Consider the following 12,970-nt stretch of genomic DNA (forward strand, 5'->3'; position numbering starts at 1 on the left):
AGATGGGCATGGTTAACAAGACAAAGGGAGTATGCAGAAGATCAGTGCATCTATAAAATGCACTGCATTATTATCATAAATGTATTTGTAAACTTTTTTAAAAAAATAACTTATTTCAAAATAAATTGGAGGATACTAAACATGCAAAACTAAAAATCCAAAGGTCACTTAATTCCAAAAGCCAAGCATTCTTAAAGCTGACACCCATGCAATGTACATTATTACACAGGCTTTCCTTATGTCATTATATGGTTTTCTTTCTTTAGCTGCTACTTTTCATGTGGAGAGTGACTGACTAATTTGTGCTGAACAAGGTATGGTCTTAAGAATCAGTGCTTTATTTCGGACTAAGTTTTGTTTCCCCACGTGGCCACTGGTAGGTAGGAAGGAGAAGGTGATTCAGGGTCAAAAAAGGAGGAAGAGGCTTTAACAGGCAGGCACGGGAGTTGGATGGTGCAACAGATACAGCAGTAGCAGCCCAGGTTCTGGCAGAAGGAATGGGGATGGCATATGAATGCAAGAGGCTGCTTTGAGCCCTGCAGGTCTCATTGGGAAGGGCAAAGTATCCAGATTTAATCTGCGGATTTTCTTTCAGGAAGCTCCTCTTCATCATCAGGCCCAAACTGCTTAAAGCGTAAGTAGTTGCCAACCACATAAACAGGTGTGCGGTTGAGAGTTTGGAAGCAGGATCGCCGGTCAAAAAGGTTGTCAAAGTTAACACTCGTGACCTCAGCTTTCCCTATCCTCTCACTTTGCTGGCTGTGGGGAGGAAAGGTCAAGAGTCGATGCCTCTGTGCAAGCGGGAAACATTTCATGAGGTGCGCAAGTGCAGTATTTTCTCTTCCTTTGTAAGACAAAAAGAAGACAACCGGGGAGAAACGGTTTCACCACGGTCACCCCTGGCGAAGTGCTAAGGGTGGCCCGAGCAGAGGTGGAGAGCTGTCCCGGAGAGCTGCTTCCCTGAGGACGGCGGATGCCCCGAGGGCCCTGGAGCGGGGCGTCTCCGGAGCGGGACTGACAGCCCGGAGCCCGGGCCCTCCCCGCGAGAGGGAGGGTGGGCGATGGAGAGCGCCCCGGGGGCCAGCAGCGCCGGGCAGGGCCAAGCAACGGCCGTGAGGGGCGAGCAAGGACTGGCAATGCACGCGGGCGGGGAGGCGCGGCGCGGCGCCCCTCGCTTAGCGTTTTCGGGTGATTTTTTTTCTTTACTTGGGTGTCGTTAGCGAACTGCCGGGGAGGGAGTTTCAGAGTTTTCCCTCAGTTCACCGCTGCCCAGAAAGAGCAGCCGCAGCAAGACACCGCTGGGTGTAACTGCCCTGTCTCATGGGGAACTAACTCTGGTCTGGGAGCGGGGCCAGGGGCTTGTTTACTGCTCTCCCCGCCGAGGCTGGTGAGGGCAGCGTGCGGTACCTGTGTGTGGAGACTTGAGGCGCTCGCCTCCCGCCCAGCGCGAGCGGCGGCCGTTAACTGCTGACTTCCAGCCTCCCCCCCGCCGCTTCACCTCCCCGAGCGGCGGCAGCGGCGGCGAGGGGCCGCGGCACGAGTGCTTATCGCCGCCGCTGACACGCCGCGGCCCCGCCCCACCCCCGCCGCCGCGGCGGCAGCGAGGAGGGCGGGGGTGGGGGGGAAGGAGCGTGGCTTCGCCTCCCCTCCCTTGCTCCCCCCTCCCGCCTCCCTTCCCTCAGCCAATCGGCGCGGAGGAAAGCCCTCGTGCCGCTGACGCCCCCACGGGAGCCCCCCTTTTAAAATCAAGCGGCGGCGGGTCACCCCGCGGCGGGAAGAGGGGTGTGCGCGTGTGTGGGGCGGCCGGGCGCGAGCGGCGGAGCGGCCTCGCTCGCGCGCACGCAGACGGACAGAGGGACGGAGCGCCGCAGGATGCCCGCAGCTGCCGCGGCGAGGGGCTGAAGCGGGCGGGAGCCGAGAGGTCGCGAGGAGGAGGAGGAAGGCGGGAGCGGCGCGCGGGGAGGGTCTCGTGCCCGCTCCGCGGCGCGGCGGAGGATGGCGCCGGTGAGCGAGCAGCTGGCGCCGCAGGGCGCGGGGGACCCCGCCGCCGCCCCCCTGCCCGGCCCGCCGGCGGCGGTGGAGCCGCGGAGGGAGAACGGCGGCGAGTGGTGCCCCGAGAGCGACAGCCCGGCCGCGCCGAGCGGTGAGAGCGGGGCCCAGCCCTGGGCGGCGACGGAGGCCCCCGGGAGCGCGGGGTGCCCCGGGAGCGTGGCGCTCGAGCCCCCCGAGGGCGGCTGGGGCTGGGTGGTGATGCTGGCCGCCATGTGGTGCAACGGCGCCGTCTTCGGCATCCAGAACGCGTGCGGGGTCCTCTTCGTCTCCATGCTCCAGCAGTTCGGCGGCAGCGAGGACAAGCAGCTGGCTTTCAAAACAGGTGAGGGGCGGCGAGGGATGGGGTCGGGGCGACTTCCAGCCCTTTCCGCCTCGGGCCTTCCCCGCCCGGGCGGAGAAGGTGTCCCGGCTGGTAGCTCCCGCTGCTAGCGGTGCAGCCTCTCCGGTTGTCGGTGTCCGTGCCTCGCAGGGCTGTCAGGGCCGGCCTGCGGCGTGGGCGGGGGGCGGCTGCGGCTGCTGCCCGTCCCGCCTCTCTCTCCGCAGGCAGCGAGACCCCTCGGGGCGGGAGGGCCGGGCCGGATCCTGCCCAGCCGCCAGCACGTGGGGCTGGGCCGAGGGACTCGGAAATACCCTTTTCATGGAGGCGAAGAGAAGCCCCCCTCTCCTCCCTGCGAGGGTTTGCGCTCACAGCCGTGCCCCAGCGGCAGGGCTTGGGGGGGCAAGCTCCTGGGACATCGGGGGAGAAGCTGCAGGGGGAGAAGCAGGTGTGCTCTGACTCCTTCCACAGCAGTATTTTTAGGCATCTGTTATCGTACATAATGGGGAAAATGCATACTTTCGGTCTCAGAAAGTTTTATTTTCCTGCCAGCCTCATGATTAGTCTGAATGATTAATTAATAGTGGGGTATAGTAGTGCTTAAAATATGTCAAGAACAGTTATGATAACGGTAAACAGTCAAGAACAGTGGCTTAACAGTTGCCAAAACCAGCATTTCGGTGTGTAGGTTTACTGCTGTAACCAATATCCCAAAACTCACCAGTAAAGTTAATGATGTTTACTAAACTCTAAAGACATAACAGTACTATCACAATCAAATCTCTGCTCTGTCATTACTAATCTAAATCATTCTAGACACATAGCTATCAATTAATTCACAGGTGAGCATATATTCTATTTTATTTTATGTAAGTTCTCTTTGAAGAGTGTCGTGCTTTGACTTTGTAAGTTGAGGAAATGCAGTTTTTGGCTCTCACAATAATAACAAATTAACAATTACAATAATTTATTATAGGAAAGTAAATAATAAATTTGGCATATTTAAAAGGTAGCTTACATATTAAAATACTAAAATGAAAGATTAAAAAAACAAATATTGTCTTTTATGTTTTTGTTCCTTACTAAAAAAAGGTGTTCCAGCTACATAGCCCTGCAGAGGTGTAAGCCTTCTAGGAAACTTTTGCAGTACAGTGGTGTTATAGACCTTTAAAAGAGTTTTGAGATTTATGTCTTCCTTAATATCGGGATAAGTGGGCCTAAAGTTGAGATGTAGGAGACAAAGAAGCTAATTTTCCTCCCATGACTTAATAACAATATTTTTGTCTGAAGTAGAAAACCAGGGCAGGTGTTTAGACTGAAGTAAGAAAGCCTGAAAGCTGTGGTGGAGCATTAAGTGATGCGCTCTCCAGCGTTTGAACTGTTTGTGGTGATGTACAAGGCGTTCTTGAGTTTGGTGTTCTTCAGTTAGAAAGATGGGAAGCTATGTATGTCTACACATCAGGTGCGGCAGTGCCTGCTTCACAGAAGGGAAATGCATACCCATAAGTAGGTGCCTAGGCTCCTTAGCCTGTGCAGAAGAATGAGGTTGTTCAGAGGAGGTGCTGTGAATACTTGCATACTGACCTGGGAGCCACTGGCCAGTCAGAAATGCAGAAACATATGGGTGGCTGATACTTTGTTCATGGTACGGAGGTGTAATTGCTTTTTCTGAGGATCTGGTTCTCTAGTAATGATCTCTCAAAATAGTCTTCTTGCACTTAAAAAAAAAATAAAAATTGACTTTTAGGTAATAGTGCAGTAGTCAAGATAATCAAGAGGAGGACTGAAACTATTATCTCTTACCTTCCAGAAGAGTAATTGCACCACTAGTGTTTAAGTGAGGTGAGGTTGTGGGTGTGCTCCGCCCATGTTTTTGAAAATTTGCCCAACTCCAGAAAAGAGTGGGGAAAAAAATGGAACCTGGCTTTAGAGCATAGTTGTCTTGAATCCTGCTTAGAAGAGCAGGAAGAGTTCTGAGTCCTGGATGCAGCCAACATCTCCTGCATAGCTGCTTTTTTTAATAAAGTAAAAAAGAAAAAGTTACAGCTGCATTTTGTTTTGCTCTGTCAGATATGCTCTGGTTTGGGTAATGCAGAAGACGCTCATTTTGCTTTTTTAAATCCAGATGGGTTTAATTTGGGGGAAATAGCATGAGATAGCTGCCTTGACTAGATGACTTACATGCATGTGAAGGAGGAGGACTGCAAATACAAAAGTGCCTCCTGTAGCAGAACAGCAGATAAAAAGTACCTGAAAGTACCCCAATGAGTCTGAGCACAAGAAGGGCTAAGCAGCAGCTATCAAACAGGACGTTTTGTTTCTTAATGTTGAACTTCATTGCCTAGAAACTGTCTGCTATTTTTTTTATCTTGATGAATATAGCACCAAGAGTGAACTGAACTAAACAAATTCTGATACAATATTTAGATTGCAATAAAGGGGAGCTATGATCAGAAATGGCAAATAGCACTTAGTGTAGCTCTTATTGAACACTGATGGATTAGCTGGCATGCTATAGAAAGAAAAAGAATGACTAATGGGATAAAGTCAGTATGATTTTAGTGTTCGATAAAACCCTAGCCTGATCATTCCCATGGTATTGATTATAGTATTTAATCTAGTTAGTCTCGTGTGTTTGGACTGACTGTAACTCAAAACTGGCAATGGCAACTGAGTTTGAGTCAGGCTTAATGAATTTGAAAACTGGGATTTGTAATGAAAGTTTTCTTGCTGTGTGGTCTTGCTTTGGACTACAAAGTTTAATATTCTAATCCTTCTGAAATTATTTCAAAAATCAGCATTTTGGATTTTAGAAAGGCATGAATATTCCAGATAATCTCTTCTGGGACCTCCGGTGTCTGTGGAATCCTGCAGTTGATCCAGAGTACCACAGAATTCAACTCTTTTTAACTACAAGGTTACTTAGCTGTTGCCAGAAGCATGCGTGTTGCCAGAGGCTTTTGTGTGCCTGCTCTTTTGGGACCAGCCAGTAGTTGTCTCTTGCCTGGTGTTTTCCTAAAAAAAGGGGAGTTAGACTATAGTATGTGGTAATTTTGTTATCTCTTAATAATGGACATCTATCTCTACGTAAGGCAAAATGGGAGGGAATTAAGTAATGATAGTATGTGCTAACTTTGTTATTTTTAGTATATGGATGGATATTTATCAGTATGAAAGGCAAAATGGGAGGATGCAGAAGGGAGGAGGATGTAGTCAAGAACTGACTCTGCCTTGCAGATAAGGAGTGGAAGGAACCAAAAGTGCAGGCAAGGCTGTCTCCAAAATGCAGCATCAGCACTGGATAAATTAAGATGAAGAACTATAACATTGCTGCAGGATTTAGGAGGGTTAATGGAAAAACTTGTGCTGTGCGTTGTAGAGGGTTCACAAATTTCTTCAAGGGGCGTCTAATTATAATTAATATTTTTTATGAAAAATTTTGAACATTAATATACAATATTTTGGTATACATATTAGTAAAAAGCTTGTTTCTTTGCTTATGTAGTGCACTATATAAGCATTTCCACTTTCCTTGTGTAGCCAGTTTTTCGTTGAAAAGCTAATTGATGCACAGCTAGAGAAGAGGAAAAGCCCCCAATGTAAGTATAAAACTTCTAGAAAGATGTGCCTGAAGTCTCAGGAAACTACTGTGTTCATTGTTTATAGTTCATTGTGTTTGAGGAACAAGTTGGGTGGAAAAAACACAATGGCAATGAAATACGGGAAGCTCTTAGTCCTTGGAAATGGGGCAGACCTAGTAGGCCCCTAGCATTCAAACGCAATTGTAGTCTGATCGTCCTTGAAGGGAAAGGATCGGACCCCGGGGCCAGTCCAGGTTCTGGCAGGAAGAGCACTTGGTTCCTCTCACTGTTGGCATTGGCACAGAGAGACGTGGAGCGCTGAGCCAGCCCCTGTGTTATCTCGGTTAGAGATTTGGTGTGTGAGCCCCATCTAGTCCTGTGTTGTGCTCTCTTGACAGATGCCTCTACTATATAGGTTTTTGTGTGTGTATGTATGCATACCTGTTTTCAAAAGGCAAATAAATACTAAAATACTAGTGGCAACAGAGAAAAAATATTGGGTTTTACTAAAAAAAAAAGGTAGATTAAAATACTAGTTCTACTAGTTTAATTGCTCCTCTTTCTATGATTTACAAAGCTGGTTCTGTAACGCTGCTGGGTTATTCTCTGTATGTTTGTTCATCTTCACTTGTACAAATAGCCCTGCACAGTGAGTATATACTGTTATTACTGTTCTGCATCCTCATGTTTGTTTTGTGTTAGCAAGTGTTATTAGAAGACAGTGCATCAGCTGGCCTGAACTGGTTATCTATGTGCTTGTATCTATCTGCCTTGGTTTGACTTTGTAAGGTGCAGCCTTTGGTGATGTATCTGGATATTGGAATGATTGGTAGTTCATTAAGCTGGCTTAACACCATCAGCAGCATTGGGACTCTCGGAGCTGGATTGCTGAGGGTCCAATAGGGCAGGGAGGAGAATTCTGCCTTTGCTGTCATATCCTGGCCATAACTTGGATACTGTGAAAATAATGTTGGATGACTAAAAGATCTACAAGTGCTGAAAACAAATGAACCACTACCACATATGGTAACTTAATTTTGCTGAGCAGGGCTGGCTTTTTAATTTAACAGGACAGTTTGAAGTTGAAGTTTTTCCTTTCCTCTTTCCTTGAATCTTTTGTTATCTTCCTGAGCTTTGCTTCAGAGATAACAACGCCCATCAGCAGTTTTGTTATCATTCAAGACCTTGTTCTGTAACTGTCCTTCACAACCACACTTTCATCTAATTCTATGGGATGTGGTTTCCAGTAAATTGGGAAGCTTGGCAAGCTGGAATGATGTCACATGGCTTACAAGAGAGCAGTTGACTTCTTTTTCTAAGAAGAAATAAATCAAATTTGGAACATAGACGTTTTCAGAGCATACAACTGTAATTTGTATGAGGTACAAGAAAGCATGCTACTATGTAACAGTTTGGTCAATAAGGATTACATTGCAATGAAGGATGTAGTTCCATGAAAACTTGGACCAATGAATATCCGTGCTGCTGTAGTCTGCCTTCCTTCCCGTGTTTGTGGCCATTGAAACCAGTGCAGGGAACCAGCAATGGGAGCAGATTGGCTGAAACCTAATGTGATGTAAAAGTAACAATTCATTTTATTCAGCTGCAGTCATATTTTTATACTCTTGACCTGGCTTTGTAGTTATAAATATGTAGGTAAATGAAGGTGCTGAAGTAGTTGAAGTTATGACTGGATCAAACTGGAAAGCTGAAGGTAGTTTCTTTAGTATGCTGTCTCTCTTTAGGATGGAATCATTCATATCACTACTGTTTATGCATACACACGTGCACATATATCTTTGTGCCTCCAGCTCTGGAGCATTTCTCTTGTACTCTTGATAACTAGTTTGCAGACTGATTAGCCTTGTGCCTGCTAGTTAAGTTGTCTTTTTGTGTTTTTTCCTCCTGTTGGAATTCACATTGGTTAGATTTCTTCCTATTTCAACTGCAGATTTAACTTGCAACAAGTTGCTTAATTAGGGAGAATAATCTTCCTAATGTGTCTGGAAGCTAGTTACCAGTTTATTTTTGTGGGCTTCTTTAGAGGCAGTACTTTAATTTCACAGGGGTGAAACATCCCTGTAAAATTCTAAAGATAGAATAGTAGTTAGTGCCTGCCTGTAGCTATGCTAATCTAGTTACATGCATCAAAGTAGTGAAAGAGTTCTTAAACATGAGGTTAAAATAGTTTAAAACATCTTTAAAAAAAATTAAGTGGAAGTGTTAAAATGAAACTTTTTTGGCTTATTTTTTATTCGTAAGAGAAATGCCTTGTCTGGTTCTTAAGATAGTGTTAAAACTGAGTGTTTTCCAGTCTCATGCTTAAATGGCAATTTCTAAAGGGTGTATGTAAAATCTTTGAGTGCTCTCATTTGTAATCCCAGGAAGCAGCAGTATCATGTGGTTAGACTGTTCTGCAGATGGATGAAGAGTCAAACTTGGTTTGATTTCCAAGTCGCAGAAGAAACTTTTGTCCTTCATTTTGAAGATACTTTAGATGGCTTGCTGGTCTGTCATCTGCCATTTTGCTTTCAGACAAAGTGGTTTGGGACTGGGGTGTGTGTATATATATACGTTTTCATGCATGTGTCTCCTTATGCCTTTTCCTTGGATAAATCTTTCAAATCTTAACAGTTTTGCTCCATGTGGAACATTTTTTCTTACTCTGTTAATGTTATTTCTTTGTCATCGTCTCTGATGCTTCTTTAACCGTCTGTAATACAGAGCAGAAAGGTACTGTGTGTCATATTCCAAATGAGGCTCTGCTGGTTTATGACATAACATGATGTACTGTGATGACATTGTGTTATCTAGTTTGCATTACTTACATAACCTGATGTTTTTCTTGCTGTTTTTTATTAATACCTGCATTCAGTGGAGTTTAGTTGACTTTGAAGTTTTCCAGTGTGTAAAGCTCCTTACTCTTCAGCTTGTTTTGTTTAATTGGTCCCTGTACTCTGTTCAGTGTCTTACTCATCCATTCTGGCTACCATTCTTTAAGGTTCCTCAAATCTCTTCCTGATTTTTGAGTTAACATAAATAACTGCTGTCTAAAGAGGAAGTTAGCAAAATGTATATGACCATGTTCTTAGACTTAGGGAGATGTACCAGTGCTTAGTGCTATTCGCCTATCCATAAAGATGATTTCATCTTAACTTAGTCTGCTTTGCCTCCAGACACTTTAAATTTCCTGATAGTATTCTGTCTCTTTCTCATGATTTGATTTCTTTAGCTTCGAGAGGTGTTGTTGTTAAAGGCCAAGTTGAAGTTTAAACGTTATCCGTCTTCCTTTTATTCAGTTACTAGTTTTCCATGAAGAAATATAGTTGGACTGTTCTCAAACTGTTATAATTTGTCTATTTACTCTTTTAGCCAATTTGAGTTAATTCAGTAATTACAGATAGTAACAAAATGGTTAAGGTTATAGCCTCTCTGCTTGGAGCAACATCTACTAGAGCAGGCTGCTGAGGACCTTGCCCAGTTGGGTTTTGACTGTCTCCAAGGATGGAGACTCCACAGCCTCTGTGGGTAACCTGTGCCAGTGTTGGACCACCCTCACAGTAAAAAAGACTTCTTTTTTCTTACATTCAAATGGAATTTCCCATATTTCAATTTGTGCCCATTGCCTCTTGTCCTTCCACTGAATACCACTGAGAAGAATTTGGCTCAGTCTGTTTTTACTTCCTCTCCTCAGGTATTTATGCATGCTTATAAGATTCCCCCCAAGCCTTTTCTTCTTGACCCTAAGCAACCCCACTTCTCTCAGCCTCTCATAGTATGTCAAATGCTCCAATTCCTTGATCATCTTTGCAGCCCTTTGCTGGATTCATAGTAAGAAGCGGAGTACCTGCTTCTCCTTAAGCACAGCTGGGGGTTCAGACTATTGAAGCTTCAGGGTCTTGGAGAAGATAAAGTCAATCTCTTTCTTGTTGCCTCTGATGCTGTGCAGTGGGCTGACTTCCTCCCACATTTCCTTCACCTGGTAACACACATACTCTACCAACACACACTACCTGCAGGCAAGTAGTCTGGCTCCTGCTGCCTCAGTGAGGGGCCCCAGACCTGCTCAGATGCATCTTCCCTCAGGAGCAGAGTCTGGGTTGGCACCTATGGTGTGACAGGGACCACTGGCTCTACTGGTTGCTGGGAACTGTGCCCTGTGCCACCACCACTGCCGAACAAGTGTTTGCTGTTATGAGAAGAGCTGCTGGCCCTCTTTGGTATGCCCTGCAGTTGGCTAACTGCTGTGCAAACCGCTGTGTCTGGCTGTCTTGGCTGTGCTGTCAGAGTTGTGCTCTAGGCCAGCCCCTTCCGTAATGTGAGGGTTTAACAGTCACATGAAATATAGTATTTGATGTTTTCTAAATTTTATATAGATAGTATTTACTATTTGAAGAGCCACATGCAGATCATCTTAACTGAGGAACTGAGTGGCAGTTCAGGTTTAGCTGTAGAATTGTTATACTTTTGGAAACTATCCTAATCTGTATTTTAATTCCTCATTTCTAGATTTATGGATTAATTTACTAGTACTTATAAAACACTTGGGAATTAGTATAAGTATTTGGTCAGTCACATGAAAGCATCTTTATTTTGCGAAATGTTAAGAAAATTTTGTAATTGGAACTCTTGATATTTTCTAGCCTTTTAATTGTAAACAAAATGTGTGTTAAAACAATCTTCAGTTTAGTTTTCAGAAATACCTATATAAATCTTACTCTGGATTTTTAAGACCATTTTTCCCAAATCTTTGTAATGTAACATCATCATAGGGAAGAGAAGGGTTTGTTGGTCTGAATTATGAATAAAAACTTTTAGTAAAATCCTACATCTCAAAGATCATACTTTGAAATGAGAGGAATATTCATAAAACACTAACTTACATTGCTGTGTGTTGCTAAGGAAAATAAGGACTTTCAATAAACATTGGTCCACAACGCTTAGCAAGTAATTGCCCAATTTGAAATTGCTTCTGCTCTGTGAACTACAAGGAAGGAGTTGTACTGATTACTTGCATCCAAGCTAATGTAGCACTGATAATATAACCGCTTTATTTTAGAATACCCATTGTGGCAGAAGGAATAATATAGGTTCTTTCATATATCTTCCACAAAAGTTTTAATCTTTTGTTTTGTGAACACACACAGAGTTAATGCAGCCTTAGTCTACTGCAGTTTAACCTTCAGCAAATATGTACAGAAAGGATAATTCTATGAGAAAACATTCCCTTGTGATCTTACATTATCCGTTTTACTTCCAGAAATCTAATTTATTACAATAATAGCAGCTCTGTTTTATATCCTGCTGTTAATTTTCATGGGAACTGGATAGGAATGACTTGTTCTAATAGCTAAGTTAGAGTAGCAGCCCTTTAGTAAAGATGGGACCAATTTAAAAATCATCAGTGTTAGTTCCCACACACAGGAAGGGATTACTGGGATATTGAGCCCAGCCTCTTGCTGTTATCAGCAGCACGTCTATAATCTCATGGAACATGGTGTCCCTTAGGTGGTGGGGTTGTGTTCGGACTGCAAGTCATAAAGCAGCTTTCTTGTTGCCTTTTTGCTGTAGCAAAGTAGTGAATTTTTTGGCTATCTATCTTCTGCAGTGTTCTTTGTTCAGTAGAGCTGTACTCTATGTATATGCTCAAAGTACCTAAGAATAGTTTTTTCCTTTTGCATTTTTTAAGAATGTGTGTATATATATATATATATGAGGAATAATAAGTAATTTAAAACGTGCAGCTATTTAATTCCCTTAATCTCTAACTATTGTCCTCTTGCAAATGACTTGTAAAATGGGTGGTAAAGGTTGTCTTCTGTCTCATGGTCTTGGTTTTAGCCATTTTTTCAAGATCCTTCAATAATGAGGTTCCAAGTAGAAAATGCATTGGGTAAGTACACAAACTTTCTAGTTCATTGTAAAGAAGGTATGTTAATACCACAGTTGACAGATTTTAAAAATCTTTAATAATTTTAACTATTTTATCAATGCTGTAACTTTGAGCAAGGATAAAACACTATGGTAGAATGTCCTAAATAAACTGATCTTTAAGCCTTCTGCTTCTGCAGTCTAGAAGGGATGAATAGTCCTTTCTTTTGGAACAAAACACAGCTTTGATAATTGCAAGTTCATTATATGATGACCAGGAATGGTGTTCTTGAATACAAGGTAAGAAAGCTGCAAGTCTTAACTAAAGACGAAAAAGGGATTCTTCTAATTAGAGAGTCCTAGTTTGGGCTCTTAGTGTATTTTTTTAATGCTTAAGAGCCAAAGAATTCACAAAGAAAAGAAAAGAGAATGTTAGCATTCATTAAAAAGTGATCCTTAGTGAATGTTGAGATGGGCCTTATCTTTGGAGGCTTTTGTCTGTGCTGTCTCTGATATTGGCACTCCAGAACCCCCTGTTGTCCTTGGACTGACTATTGTGACTCTGTCCTGTTTACTTTCTATATCCAGGCATGTACTATCTGCATGTCTCTTAAGGAGCTTGCTTAGTTTGCTCTAGACTAGAGCCTGGGTGGCAGCGAAGCAGTATACAGGATGAACAGCTGAACAACAAGGACACTGGTGTAAAACAGAAACCAATTTGGTTTGCCCAAGGAGGCCAGTACCTTCTATCAAAAGAATGAGAATTACTGGGTGTTCTTGAGCCACACAGCCAGGGCTTACTTGGACAGTAACCTGATGCTGTGTTATAATTAAACATGCTGGAGAACATGCTGGGATTGGAATAATCTCAATGGGTTACATAGGTGAGACTGAAAGCCTACTTATTGTCAGTTTGCTCCACGTTTAGCACATACTGTAGTAGTTTCAGAGTGGTTTGAACTGGTTGATGACATCAGCTGCTATATAATGCTGCCTTTTTTTTTGAGGGGAAAGAAGGTGTGGTAATGGTGCTCTACCTAAAGATGCTATTAGCAAGTGAGATTGAAATCAAGAACCTGAACTATGGTGCGTATTTTGGACATGTGTCAGTGGTATGTGTCATGGTTCAGAGTAACAACCTTATGAGAAA

At 43.8% G+C, this 12,970-nt stretch overlaps 1 protein-coding gene across 1 annotated transcript in view; it reads left to right on the top strand.

Annotated features, from left to right (window-relative positions):
• The first annotated feature begins 1,627 nt into the window (after window positions 1-1,627).
• Window positions 1,628-12,970, top strand: part of SLC16A10 (solute carrier family 16 member 10) — a 79,933-nt gene continuing 68,590 nt past the window's right edge. The window contains exon 1 of the mRNA XM_075498562.1: window positions 1,628-2,374. Within this exon, the coding sequence (XP_075354677.1) occupies window positions 1,996-2,374 (379 nt within the window). The 5' untranslated portion in view covers window positions 1,628-1,995. The remainder of the gene's footprint in view (window positions 2,375-12,970) is intronic.

This window comes from Mycteria americana, chromosome 3 (genome assembly GCF_035582795.1).
Source record: "Mycteria americana isolate JAX WOST 10 ecotype Jacksonville Zoo and Gardens chromosome 3, USCA_MyAme_1.0, whole genome shotgun sequence".
Classification (NCBI taxonomy): Eukaryota; Metazoa; Chordata; class Aves; order Ciconiiformes; family Ciconiidae; genus Mycteria; species Mycteria americana.